Genomic DNA, 12950 nt, shown 5'->3' with positions numbered 1-12950 from the left:
TTTTTAAAATGTTATTGAAACCAAAATGTCTGATATTTATGCAAAACATTGAACATTTAGGTTTTAATACTTTAGAGAGCTGGCAGAGTGTATTAAAGTGTATTTACATGATATTTTAAATTATAACTTACAAAATCATCCTCCCCGAGTTAAAGTCTCCGGTGTGCACTGACCACAACCTTTTCAAGAACCTGCAGATAAAAATGTTTTTGGAGAGCACTGCGGTCCCTTCCCAGTTTGCCAAAGTGAGATGGATTGGTCCAACACACGCCTGGTTTCAAAGTTTTACGGTTCCTTCCTTTAAAAAATGTGTTTAGCATCAGTCTGGATGCCAGGGGTCATAACCACCAATACAAATCTTCTGGGATTGTATGACCCATCATAGCACTTCCTCTTTGGACACGTGACAGTCCTTCCCCTGCTCCTGGGAGGGAAAGAAAATGCTGTCAATCTCTCCGCTCCTCTCCTCCTCAGAGAGATGAATACTGGGAGAGGATGTGGGATGAAACACAGGACAGTCTCTCTCGTCTTCTTCTTCGCTGATCACTCTCTTGGCCGCCTTCTCACATTCAGTTGTTGGGCCAACTTGGCCTGTAAACTGACTGAGCAAGCTGAAGATGACCGTCCCCGGATTGTGGACATGAACTGGACCTACAGAGACCAAAACAAGCGAAGAGTGTGCTTAAAGGAATGTTTCAGTTGACCTATAGATGTACATTAACATATAGTTTACAGAGTAGGACAACTAAGTACAACTCAGACTCATAACAGAAACACAGCTGCAACTTATACATGCTTTATTTTCTTAATGACTTCACAAACTGAGTCAAGTATTTCATTTGAAAGTCTTCATTTTACTCATCAGTACCCAGATTGGCTGTTGAGAGGCCCGATGGCTGCTGCTTTGCACTGAATGAGTCTCTGGGGATCTGATGAGTTGACTCCTTTGGCTTGTGAGAAGCGTCTCTACCTCCCTTAAGAAGAACATGTTCGTCAGTGTGGGGCAAACAAAAGAGAAATGATTGCTTATATATGTAGATGCATGACAGAATGAATCTTGGAAATGAGCTACTTACTTCATTGCAAAACTTTGCTATAGCTGGAAAACATACAATAAATAAATGAATAATATAAAGTCAGTTTCTTCACACATGCCCATCAATGATGAATCAACATGTAAATGATTTACAAAGCAACTAGCCATCTACAAAGAAAATGACAAATTTCTAATCAGTAATTTCTAAAGGCTTTCAGTAAACTGTTTTCATTGTTTTCCAGAAGTGCTGTGATCATAAAGTTCAAGGCCTGGATTGACCAGAAACTGAACCTGTCGTGAATGTAAACACCATCTTACCTTGCTTAAAACATGTTTCATCTCCGGGGCGGCAAACTAAAAACAGGATCACAAGGGCCACGCATCCCACAACAACCACTGGACACAAGATGGCTGCCAGCTGACTGCTCATCTTGTCTGAGCAAAAAAGACAACAATAAAATCTTTGTGAGGTTGTACTTAGGCACAGCAGTGCTTTAAGCTAAATGCTGATATACTCACATTGACAATTCTGCTGATGTGAAGCAGGTAATATTTAACAGGTTCACCAACATAGTTAAGCCTGTTAGCTTGCTAACATTTGGTAATTACCACTAATCACAAAGTTCAGCCAAGGCTGATTAGTCTTGCAGGTTTTTGGTCATAAAGTATTTGGACAAATTAGAATTTTTGAGCTGATGATGGTGCTACAGGAAAAGTGAGAGTATTTCCAAAGTCATTGGGATTCAAATCATTTGAAGAACCGTTAATGTTTGTACAAAGATTTTTGCCAATCAAATTGATGTTGAGATATTATACAGTATAAATAAAAACTCTGACCTGCTGGTGCACGAAACCCGCAAGGAATAACCAACGTAGAATTAATCCTATGGGCACCATGGATGTATGTACCAACTTAAATGGCAAATCCACCCAATAGTTTTCTAGCAATTTCACCCCCAAAAAAATATGTTGTATATAGTATAAAAGTGGCACTAGAGGAAAAGTCATGGAATCCCCAAAGACAAAAGGATTCTTCCTCTGCGGATTGTGAACGTCTGTACAAGATGTAATGACAACCAATGAGGTGTATCAGTCTGAAATGACTGGCATTGCCATCACTAGATTCATGGCACTATAAGCTATTGTGCCTCAAAACAATAGAAATCAAATGAAAATATTGTACACTCTCTACATACTCGTCTTCTCACACTCACCTCCTTTGTGATGTGTGCCATTTCCTGTCGGTGGGACTGACTGAGTGCCACACCTGTTTGAGGGAAGGGTGAAGTGTTGAGTATCTCAAACATTTGACCCAAATAACAAGGACTGACTGCAATGTCTATAAAGTCCAAATCAAATTCTAAAATAATCTTAATGTAATACACTGTAACTAAGAGCATTTTGAGTTATCTACATAGATGTAGGGTGTCATGTGAATTTCAAGTTTTAAAATTCCACTCTGTGAGAAACTCATCATGTACTGTTTTGAAGGAAATCCATGACTTACTTAGGAAAGCTGCATGGATTGGTGGAAGTGCTGCTATGTCCAGAGGAAGCTGAGGAATGCATGTGTTTATCTTTGACCGAAAAACCAGGAACGGCTTCTGTAGAACAAAAAAACATCACAGTAAAGAGGGGAACAGAAAAAAAGTGTCACATGAACATTTATATTTTGAGACTCTTTGTATTGCTAAATTACTAAATTCTACATTTCAGAAGGGAGTTTTGTTTTCAATTTTCATACATTTAACTGACTGCTGTTATTGTTACTTATGATTATAATTACATTATATTATGATACAGTCTTCTTCTTCTTGAAATTAGAAAAAAATGTAACTGTTGTTGGCATAGGCACAGGAAGTGGGGGTGCTGCAGGTGCTCTACATCCACAAACAAGAAGGCTCTTTATCGAGGTGGAAAAGCTGATGCCTCTGTTTGCTAGTGTCTACTGCTGGTTCCAAAAGGTCTTTCTCAGCTCTTCGCCACCTGAAAACCTGGCTCTGTAGCACTATCACTCAGAGTAGACTTTAACACATGCCACTAATATACGCATTCACACAGATATTTACAAAAGGCCTACTTTATTCATCGCTGTTTTTTGGAGTTTGGTGTGGAGTAGGCCCTATGTTGGGATATGTAGTTTGTAAGCACCTTCAGCTCAGCTGTACTTCATGGAGGGGAGGGGTTAGTTACTTTTTAAAAGGAGACAGAGGTAAAGTGCAGAATACAGAGCCTGTGTAACAGTATCTTTAGCTCTACGTGGACCGTGGACCCCCCTCCCTCCCAGCACCGCCTGGCAAAAATATCTTCCCGCGCCTCTGGTTGTATTTTATTGGCACCCTGGTGGTCTAGGAGCAGGGATGATTCTACCATCAGACCTTTAAGGGGCTCAGCCCTTAATGAGAATATGACAGATACAGTGCCTTGCAAAAGGGTTAACCCCCCCCATGCATACACACACACACACACACACACACACAAACACACACACACACACACACACACACACACCACTATTAACACAATGATGGAACTAAACCTGACACTTTATAAGTCACAGCAATATTGACCAGTTTGACCCAATGATCTAACATTCAGCAATTTTAGTTCCTTAAGTTTCAATTTGGGTTCTAATCTGCGCCATGAAATTACCAACTTCTTCTCTGGGGACTACCAACATTAAACTACACAACTGCACTCCTGCTCTCCCTATAACAGATTAGAGGGAGACTGAGTTAAAGGTGGGAGTCTGGCACAACCCACTACAATAGCCAAAAAACTATGTTTCTGTTAACCCTCTTCTGGACTGCGTTACAAGTGCATAGCATTGGCAACAGCAACACAAGATATTAAACCTGTATTAATCCCTTTGATCATGTAGTTGTTTGTCTTTTACCACAACAGACCAGTTCGCAAACTCTAATGTGAAGCACTAAAATCAACAATGTCTAGAGGTTAAGACTCTGACCATGAACTGCAGTGTTCATCTCGGCCAAGAACCTTTGTTGCATGTTATTGCCATCTCCTTCTCCCCTCATTTCCTGTCATCTTTCTACTGTCAACACTGAAGGTTGAAGTATAATGAAGTAAAAAAATACTTTAAAAAGTCTTGTCTTCAACATAATAGATTGTCTTGTTCCAGCCTGATTGCAATTTTTGACAATCTCTAAAGAGTTTTGGACCATGTAAGGGTTTTAGAGACTTTTCTCAACCCACATGTAACCTTACAGCTGATCTAATTGCAAAATATTCATTCAAAATTTTTAAAAGTCAAATCATATACTGTGTAGATTTAAGTATATTTGTGGATATGCAACGTTTCATCATTTTTTTATGAACAATGTTTAAGATGATTGTGGTTCTGTGATAGGGAAAATTACTTTTTATGTTTGATTATATTTCCCTGCTAATGTCTCTTTTTTCTTAAGGAGGAATTTTAGAAGTAATGGTGTAATTTTTACATTATAGTATCACTATACCAAGAATAGGATCTTAATATTCCTCACTTCACTGACAGGGGAGCCCCCAGAGTTTAGATCAGAGCCTTTACAACCTTTCATTACTGTAGCATGTGTAAACAACTTATGTTTAGCCTTCAGTATCATTATTGGTCCTTCTCTTGTCATCAAGAGAACATCACAAGTTTATTTGGTTTATCATGAGGCCCTCTGCTGGTTGTGTCTAATCTGACCGAATTAGAAGTCTGCACTGCTCAGTATTTACCAGTTGTAGTCGTTTCTTGGATCTTGACACAGGATCTGCAGTTTGGTGAACCTGTGACCCGGTGAACGCATTTGAACCCATCCTCACAGTCGCACAATACATTGGACGTGCTGGTGCAGTTCTGAACCACCTTCAGATGAAAATCTGACACAGTGGAAAATAAAGGTAATTTTAGGGATTTTAAACTCAGAAAAAAAGTCATTTCTAGAAATGCAAAGAGATTAATATTTTCTCAGTTTATTATAGAACCCAAAGGTCATGCTGGTATCATAATCATCGGTGATGGATAAAACTGTTAAGTTGGTAGAAATGACTCATAGTTTCTTTACCTGGCCTGCAGTCTCTGTAGCAGTCATGGCAGCTGTCTTCACGATTCAACTCAATTGTGTAGCTTCCAGCAGGACAGGACTCACACTCCGTACAAGACTTCTGATACTCACCTGACAGAACAGAAAGAAACGAATGAGAACAACCGGATGAGACAGGGAGCAGACAGAGGCTGCACACTCAGTGCGCATACTAATGAAGGATGTGGTCATACAGCAGAAACTTAGCGTGCAGAGTGCGTCATTTTTCAAGACAAACAGAAAGATATTAACACTAAAAAGACAGTGTGAGAAATGTGTATGCATACTTCATAGTAATTTCCAAATATGAACCGATGCAGATTCACTCATTAAAAACAGTGAATCAAAGCTAAATGAGCATCAGACAGGAAAGCAAATATGTATACATACATATATATATATATATATATATATATATATATATATATATATATATATATATATATATATATATATATATATATATATATATATATATATATATATATATATATATATACATATACATATATTTATATATATGTATATATATATATACATATTTGATTTATATTTGATATTTTGATATTTGAATAGAGGATGCTTACACATCATCTTACCTGCAGGGCACATTTTACACTGTTTGCCGCCCATAAAGTAATACTGGGTCCCATCTCTCTGTTAACACATTGCCACAATTAGATACAAAACTCTACACTCCAGGAGAGTCCTGACTTGTTTAAACATTTTTATATACTTGACAGCTATTTCTTATATCTGAAAAGCTAAAGAACCAACTTGTTTCCGTAACATTATGCAATTATGTAGGTACTAAAGTGAAGATGAAAGACATTGTTACCAGCGGAGAAGTAATCACCAGCTGTGCGGTTAACATCAAGACAATCACGAAACATTGCACGAGTCCCATACTATGAAAACAAATGTAGAAAATGTTAAAATAAATGTTGGATATCAAGTGATCAGCTAAAAACAAAAACACCACATTAAAATGGCATGTTATGTAAAGTTTAGTTCACCATCAACAGGGATCACATCATAAATAAGCTGTGACATTAAAATATAAATCTTTACCTTCAGTATGATGGGCCTTTTGTTCTCTTATTGTTTTGTTACCTTCCTCAAGGTGCAACTCTCTTTCTTCCTCTGTCCTCACTCACTCACTCTCCCCATCCTCTGTGTCACTATTTCCTTACCTGGTGACATCCTGTCTTGCCCGCCTACTGATGTCTACCAATGTTCTGCTGTCCTGTTTACACGTTTCACACGCAGACCCGTCGGCACTCTGACTAACGTTTCTGCATCAAAGCCTCATCACTTTCTGTGCAAAGCCGTAAGACCTGAAAGAGAACTAATCAAAAAGCTGTTCTCTGTGCAGTTAAAGTGTCATGATGGAAGAGCAGATCTTTGGTGCTAGAGATGGTACATTTCTGAAAAGAAAAAGTACTAAAACTTACTGTGAAAAAAAACTCAGTTAAAAGTAAAAGTCCTGCATTCAAAATCATACTTCAAGTAAAAGTACAGAAGTATTATCAGCTAAATAACTCAAGAATCAAAGTACTTATTCTGTACCTAAATGGCCCCTGTGGATGATATGTTATTATATTGTGGCTGGCTGTAGGAGCTATTTTTAACTACCTTTTATTCAAGTTAGGTTGTTAAGTCTGGTGGTACCAAACCTAGGGGTTGGACCCCTTCAAAGGGTCACAAAATAAATCTGGGGGGTCCTGGCATGATTAATGGGATAGGGTGTTGAAATTATAATACAATATTATAATTTATAGGGGATGTTCTCCAATTAGCTTTTTCTGTGTGTAAATTATTAGATAATCTTATGTCTTTGGGCCTCAAAGAGATATTTAAACTAAACCATCTGAGAAGTTTAGAAAGGAAATCCTTTTGGTGAACGTTAACAACACATCACCATCTAATACAAATGAGTCCCGGCCAGACATCACATTTCAAAATGTTTAGAGCCACTACTTTAGTCATAATATTTTATAATCTCATCCTATGATTTTATGTGATATAAATCTTAATCTGAAATGAACTAGCGATGTTTGCTTTAAAATAAATGTTTAGGAGTAAAAAGTACAATATCTTCCTCTGAATTTCAGCGGAGTAGAAGTACAAAGGTGTAAAAGGGAAGGACCTAAAAATTGTGCTTATAGTATAGTACATGAGTAAATATACTACTCCACCTCTGCACATACTTTTGAATTGGAATGTTGGTGGGTTTCATTCGGTGTGCTCACATTTAAATAAAAAAAAAATGAATCAATATCTCTTTCCCAAACAGTGTCCTTACAGATTTCAGCATCAACACATTTTCTGTAGACTGGTCAGGACAATGTTTCTGGAAAGAGTGGCTGCTGTTGGTTTGTTTAAATGTAATTCCAAGTCAATGCTATTAACATAAAAAACTAAACTCAATTGTTCTTTCTTTTTTTTTGTAATTTGAGTGAACAGACCCATAATATTTTAGGTGGACATAAAAGGCAAATAATCACATGATCTTGTTGCTCAGTTGCATCTTTTATTCTTTCAGTCTCTCTTGACACATTACATTCTGTAGCTCTGCAGTGATGCTTCTTAGCCTTAATAACTGTCTTGGTGTTTAAAGCTGCATTGTCACACATCTGGAGTACTTGATCAACACCATTATCAACAAATTGTTTTGTGACACAAACTGAATCACAGTATTTTGTCTTTTCTGTAAAGAAGTGTCAAAAACTCTTTTTTTTTTATCAACCGGAATAATTTCTACTCAAAAACTCAATAGAGCAGTCAGTTTTGTCTTAAATCAGATTCTTTCCAGGTGTGTGACTGTGGACATTCTTCATTTGCACTCTTTGAACACAGGTATATATTCAAAGCTATATTTCCTTTACACATATATTATCAATGACATCTTACAGTCAATTTGCTAAAGCATTTGCATTTCAGAAGATCCGCTTTGTTTTGTTTTTAACTTGAGTTATTTTTAAATTGACTTTGTTTGGCAACCACATACACTCATAAAGAAAAAGTACCAATGGAAAAAAGAACTCCATTATCATTTGAATATTTACAATTTTGAGGTGATTTCTGTCAAAAAGACAGCTTAGTCTCAAATGCAAAACATAGAGACAATATCAAATTGGACTGGTTATGTTTCCTTCTTCTTCATGTTGTACATTTGCCCCAGTAAAAGTCTTTTTAAAAACACTCGCTATACAGACATAAGACCCCAAAACATACACACTGGCACATGCATACATAGAGACTCACTCAGTGCGTAGAACTATACTATACAAAGGGAAATAGCGTGTTTTATGTCTCACACAATTTATCTCTCACATCCTCCTTCTGTGTTCAAACAGTAGTAGAAACACTGCGATTAGCATTCAGCTAATTCCAACGGCCACACATGCATGAGATTACATAAGCTTCAAATCTGTCCTTTTACGATCATTATTATTGAAACAAAGTCTCGTACTGTGAGTCGTAGTAGAAGCAGAAAAAATAATTCACCTTGTACAACCACACAAGAGACACTACAGCCAGGACTATATTTAAACAACTGTGTCTGATAATAGAGCTGTGATGGGTGGTGGGGGGGGCATTCCCCTGACAGGGATGATTTCAAGCAGTATGCGAACATATGTTTTACTTTAGCAGTGTGTCTGAGTTAAAGTTTATGGTTAAACGTGCCCTGAAAAACACAAATGAAGTTAAATGAGGTATGTGTTTGTGTTTAAATGTATTAATCTAGTACCCCACCTTCAACATATGAAAATGAGGAAATATCAATAGAAGAAATATCTTCTATTTCTTTTTCCAGTGTGTCAACAGTTTTGTTTTACAATAGTGCTAATTGTTTCATATACATTTTTGCTTTGCTCTTCCTTTGTGCAAACAGGCTCAAAAACAGGTTTATTTTATACATCAAGCACCCTGGTAAAATAGCTTTGGCAGCTATATCTAGACACAGTTTTTTTTGTTTTTTTACACAGAAATTACCTGTTGATTTACAATCTGACCATTTTAATTTGGCACTCAACAGCTAACTTACATTATTACGTTTTCCTTTTGAAGTTATTCTGCTCAAACATGCAGCTCTGCTCAAAAAATAAAGGGCCTGTCTCTAATCTAAGCATTACGGGTGAAAATGAAACTACTTAATAACAGCTACATGACACTTGAGTGTCAGTGCACTTCATCAAACGGTACTTTTATTGGCAGAGAGCAAAACAAAGAGCCAACACTGACTCCAGATCAGCTTCAAGAGAAGGCATTTAAAACCCTCTGACACTGACAGAATTCTTCTCTGCTGTTTCTTATGAAGCACCATTAACAGTTTTGTCTGCGATGTTCAATGCTTTTCAGATGGCGGTCTCTTTGTTATGAATTGTTGTAAATTAACTTGTCTGTGCTCTAGTTTGATATTTTCAAAATAAATTTTCAACAATTCCCATTGGCAAATTGATGATGGTATAAGCTATTCTAGGATCAATTTTATTTGTGTATGAGGGTTGCAATGTTAGTGTGGTGTTGTCTGCTCTTCCCGGGCCTGACACCAAAGTGCAACCCCCTGTTAAAGCGTTGTTAAAATAATAAAATGTTGTGATGTTATGAAATGTTTATTTGTAGATTTATTTGCAACATTTACCTCTCAGAGACAGCCAAGGAATCCAAAGTACATCATCACTGGGTAACATGGTAACACTGTTTCAAGGTGGATTCCTCCCATAAAATCCAGTTTGGGTTCAGGTAAATAAATAAGTGTATTATGACAGACAACCAAAACTATTTTTTTTACTGTTTTCAGTATCATACCCAATTCATGTTGCCAAGAGGGAGGAGGGATTTTGAAATTCGGAGATATGACTCTGCTGCTCCACACCTGATTTAAAAAAAAAAATGTTTATGTTTGCTAAGTAAAGCATGGATGTATGAATTATTTATAACTTCATGTTTGCTTTGCCTCTGGAAAGCAAGTTGTGTATCTGTAGCTGTAAGGCAGTACAATGCTGAATCATGACATCTTATTAGGCTTTAAAGACTGATCATTATCAATATCAAACTGACTAATTAATATGTGTGGAGTGGACTCTAACCTTACCACACGTATTTGCTTGATAAGCATCAGATGCCCGGGTTATCAAGTGTTTTTACTGTGTTTGGATTGAATAAGTCATGCTATGCTTTCCTGTAGTTTACTGCACTGCACTGCAAGAACATCAGCCCCTTTACTTATAATAAATTCAGGATACACAACTTTCTGAATCTCAACAGGACAATCCATTATTAGATTAATTTTCTTGACTACAGCTTTCAAACACAAGATGACAAGGTCCCACCTATCCTCTATGCAGGGCAATGAACCGTCTGCATGAAGTAGTAATGACAACAATTCAGCTCAGCTATTCAATCATAGTTTCAGTGTTCAGTTCAGTTTCAGTGCTAAGGTCTCGTCAAACCAAAGTTGACTTGCATGGACAGCAGGAAGAATTTACAATATGACTCTGTAAATAAAAGAGGTTCTTATGTAAACATGGTGTTGCCATAGTTACAGGTGTGTATTACGTCCGTGTAGTACTGTAGCTGGATGCAGTGGAGGTTACGTGACCACAGGCCCTGTTACTGCCGGAGAGAGGAAGTGTCAAGATCTCCCAGCACTGGAGGAAGGCGGAGAGGACGAAGACCTGTCGTTTTCTCTCTGGTCACCGTCCTCAGCAGACGTTGGCGCCGCAGAGTTACTGTAAGAGACAGAAACACATGCTGGAACATGAAGAAATATATTCTTCATGTGTCACTTTCATTTCTTTTTTTATGTGGTGTTGGAAAAAGAAACTATTTTGTGATATAAAACGTAAAATCTGAGGAAGGTTTCTGGGGATCTATTTAATTGGAATTTAAACTAGTATTTTATTCAGTGCACAGAATGTCAGCTGAACATGCTAAGGTTTCAATTTTATTCATATGGAAACATACAATTACAACATATATGAAGAATAAAGTTGTCAGTGATAAATTCAAACTTTAATGGGTTTAAATGGAGCAATTCTTTTAAGGAAATTCCTCTGAAAATCAACAACTGTCAATAAACTCAACCCAAGTAACCAGACTGAAATAACAGTTTCATCGTCTGTGTTTGACCTATAATATATATACACCTTTCCCCATGAATCCAAAATCCCTCTTTAGTTTAAGTCCCACTATTTAGCACTTATTAGTCTATATGCTCTACTTTCCCCTTTCGGGATTGCTCCGTTGCCAACAGAAATTCCCTCTTTGGCAGCGCCTCGGTGGAGGAAGGTGAGGCAAAGCAAGACTAAGCATTTCTAAACACTAAACATTTACTAAATGGTTTATTGTTGCATATTGATATGTTTGTTATAACAACTGTAAATCCTCATGTGGGCACCCATACATGGAGGCTGGTGTATGAAAAGACAGACACACAGTAGAAATTACATAAAAAAAGTCTTTATAGGAGAAGTTTTAATTGTTGACAAATACTAATAAACACTCAAAATACCCTTATAGCTGTGTACATTATATTGTGTTGCAGGTCATTTATTAAATGTTTGTTTACTGTTGTAATGTTATTAGGGAACTTAAAGCAAAGTGACCTGTAAAATAAAGCAACAGATAATATAGACTGAGAGCCAGTGTGAGCGTGTGTTACCGGTCTCCACTCTGTGTGATAAGTCTTCTGCAGGTCTCCATCTGAACATCCAGGCCTCTCTTCATCGAGCACATCTCCATGTACTCGTGGAGGTGTCGGTTCATGTCACTCTTTGCTGTGGCCAGGTCCAGCTGATGTCAGAAAAACATACAGACATTTTACAAAAGTTTAACTTACAAGTTATGTTGCCATAACATGTGTGTTAAGTTTACTACTGCAAAACGTACATGCAGAAAAAAATACTGCTGTAAAGTTTCATATGGCTTTATGCCTTTTATGTCATGTCAAAGTGAAGAAAAAATCATTTTAAGAGATGTTTAATTGCACATGTGCAAGATTAAAAAACGAAACAATACAATTCAACAACCAAAAGGAGGAACAAATATATTAATGGACTCTTGAGCCTGGACTGAGGAATTCATCAAAGCAGCAATAAAAGATGGACATATCAGAAACAAAAGAACTTTGTGTCACTTAATGATGAGTCATTATGTAAATGATTTGCAACAAAACGTGGCACAAAATGTTATGATATTTTGCTCTCAGGGCACAATGAAAATAATAATAAGTAAAGGAAAAACAGGCAACATACTATATATGAGTAGGGAAATCGTAACATATATATAATATTATATAATATACTGTATATAATATAGAAAATACAGAATGTGCAGTGTCTGACCTCAATCTGGTCAATTGTCTCTTGGTATTCCTTCTCTCGGGACTTGAAAAGACATTCTGTGTCATTAATCACCTTTTCCAGACAGTCTTCCTAGTTGTGACAAAGAGAGAAGAGAGAGATTTTGAGTATGTTTGTGGTCCAGATTTGGATTTGCATGTGATAAAATGTAGCAGGAAACAGAACGTGTGTTTGTGTGCTATTCACACAATCAGACACTAAGTGAGGTTACACAACAATTAAAGCACAGCTGGTTTGATCTTCCCATGAGCTCAAATTTCACTGACTAATGCAGCTCCTCCCTTCAAAGGGAGAGCAGTTTGTTCAAATACCACACAGCCGGTAAATGAAAACAAATACCTACATGCACTTCTTGGAAACAAACACACTGTACACCAATACAAGCCAGACACTGCATCTGTCTGTGTCTGTGTCTGTGTGTGTGTGTGTGTGTGTGTGTTTGTGTGTGTGTGTGTGTGTGTGTGTGTGTGTGTG

General features: G+C 37.2%; 2 protein-coding genes across 3 annotated transcripts in view; both read right to left on the bottom strand.

Annotated features, from left to right (window-relative positions):
* Positions 1 to 33: 33 nt before the first annotated feature.
* Positions 34 to 6420, bottom strand: si:dkey-260g12.1 (tumor necrosis factor receptor superfamily member 5). 2 transcript variants are annotated; one of them, XM_034874295.1, is made up of 11 exons: positions 6178 to 6420; positions 5945 to 6014; positions 5694 to 5763; positions 5089 to 5199; positions 4760 to 4903; positions 2544 to 2640; positions 2251 to 2303; positions 1355 to 1471; positions 1077 to 1099; positions 869 to 974; positions 34 to 651 (listed from the first exon to the last, which is right to left on the bottom strand). In XM_034874295.1, exons 2-11 carry the CDS (start codon positions 6011 to 6013, stop codon positions 380 to 382), a joined length of 1062 nt encoding a protein of 353 aa, XP_034730186.1. In that variant the 5' UTR covers position 6014; positions 6178 to 6420; the 3' UTR covers positions 34 to 379. The 2 variants fall into 2 exon arrangements, with proteins under 2 accessions (XP_034730186.1, XP_034730187.1); XM_034874296.1 differs by having other exon boundaries at positions 5706 to 5763; positions 6178 to 6418.
* A 3759-nt stretch (positions 6421 to 10179) lies between these two features.
* iffo1b (intermediate filament family orphan 1b) overlaps positions 10180 to 12950 on the bottom strand; it is a 10592-nt gene continuing 7821 nt past the window's right edge. The window contains exons 7-9 of the mRNA XM_034874183.1: positions 12459 to 12548; positions 11777 to 11907; positions 10180 to 10844 (exon numbers count right to left, since the gene is read on the bottom strand). Coding sequence (XP_034730074.1) covers positions 10748 to 10844; positions 11777 to 11907; positions 12459 to 12548 — 318 coding nt within the window. The 3' untranslated portion in view covers positions 10180 to 10747. The remainder of the gene's footprint in view (positions 10845 to 11776; positions 11908 to 12458; positions 12549 to 12950) is intronic.

This window comes from Etheostoma cragini, chromosome 6 (assembly GCF_013103735.1).
Source record: "Etheostoma cragini isolate CJK2018 chromosome 6, CSU_Ecrag_1.0, whole genome shotgun sequence".
NCBI lineage: Eukaryota > Metazoa > Chordata > Actinopteri > Perciformes > Percidae > Etheostoma > Etheostoma cragini.
Note: the sequence above shows the minus strand (reverse complement) of the source record. Positions and strands in the feature narration are given on the sequence as shown.

What these genes read in the sequence shown, in the direction of transcription:
- si:dkey-260g12.1 (XM_034874295.1), bottom strand. Translation starts at nt 6,013, where the DNA reads ATGGGACTCGTGCAATGTTTCGTGATTGTCTTGATGTTAACCGCACAG. An exon ending in CCCTGCAGGTAAGATGATGT is followed by an intron (nt 5,200 to 5,693) that starts GTAAGCATCCTC and finishes CTGTTCTGTCAG; the next exon opens with GTGAGTATCAGAAGTCTTGT. An exon ending in AATCCATGCAGCTTTCCTAA is followed by an intron (nt 2,304 to 2,543) that starts GTAAGTCATGGA and finishes TCCCTCAAACAG; the next exon opens with GTGTGGCACTCAGTCAGTCC.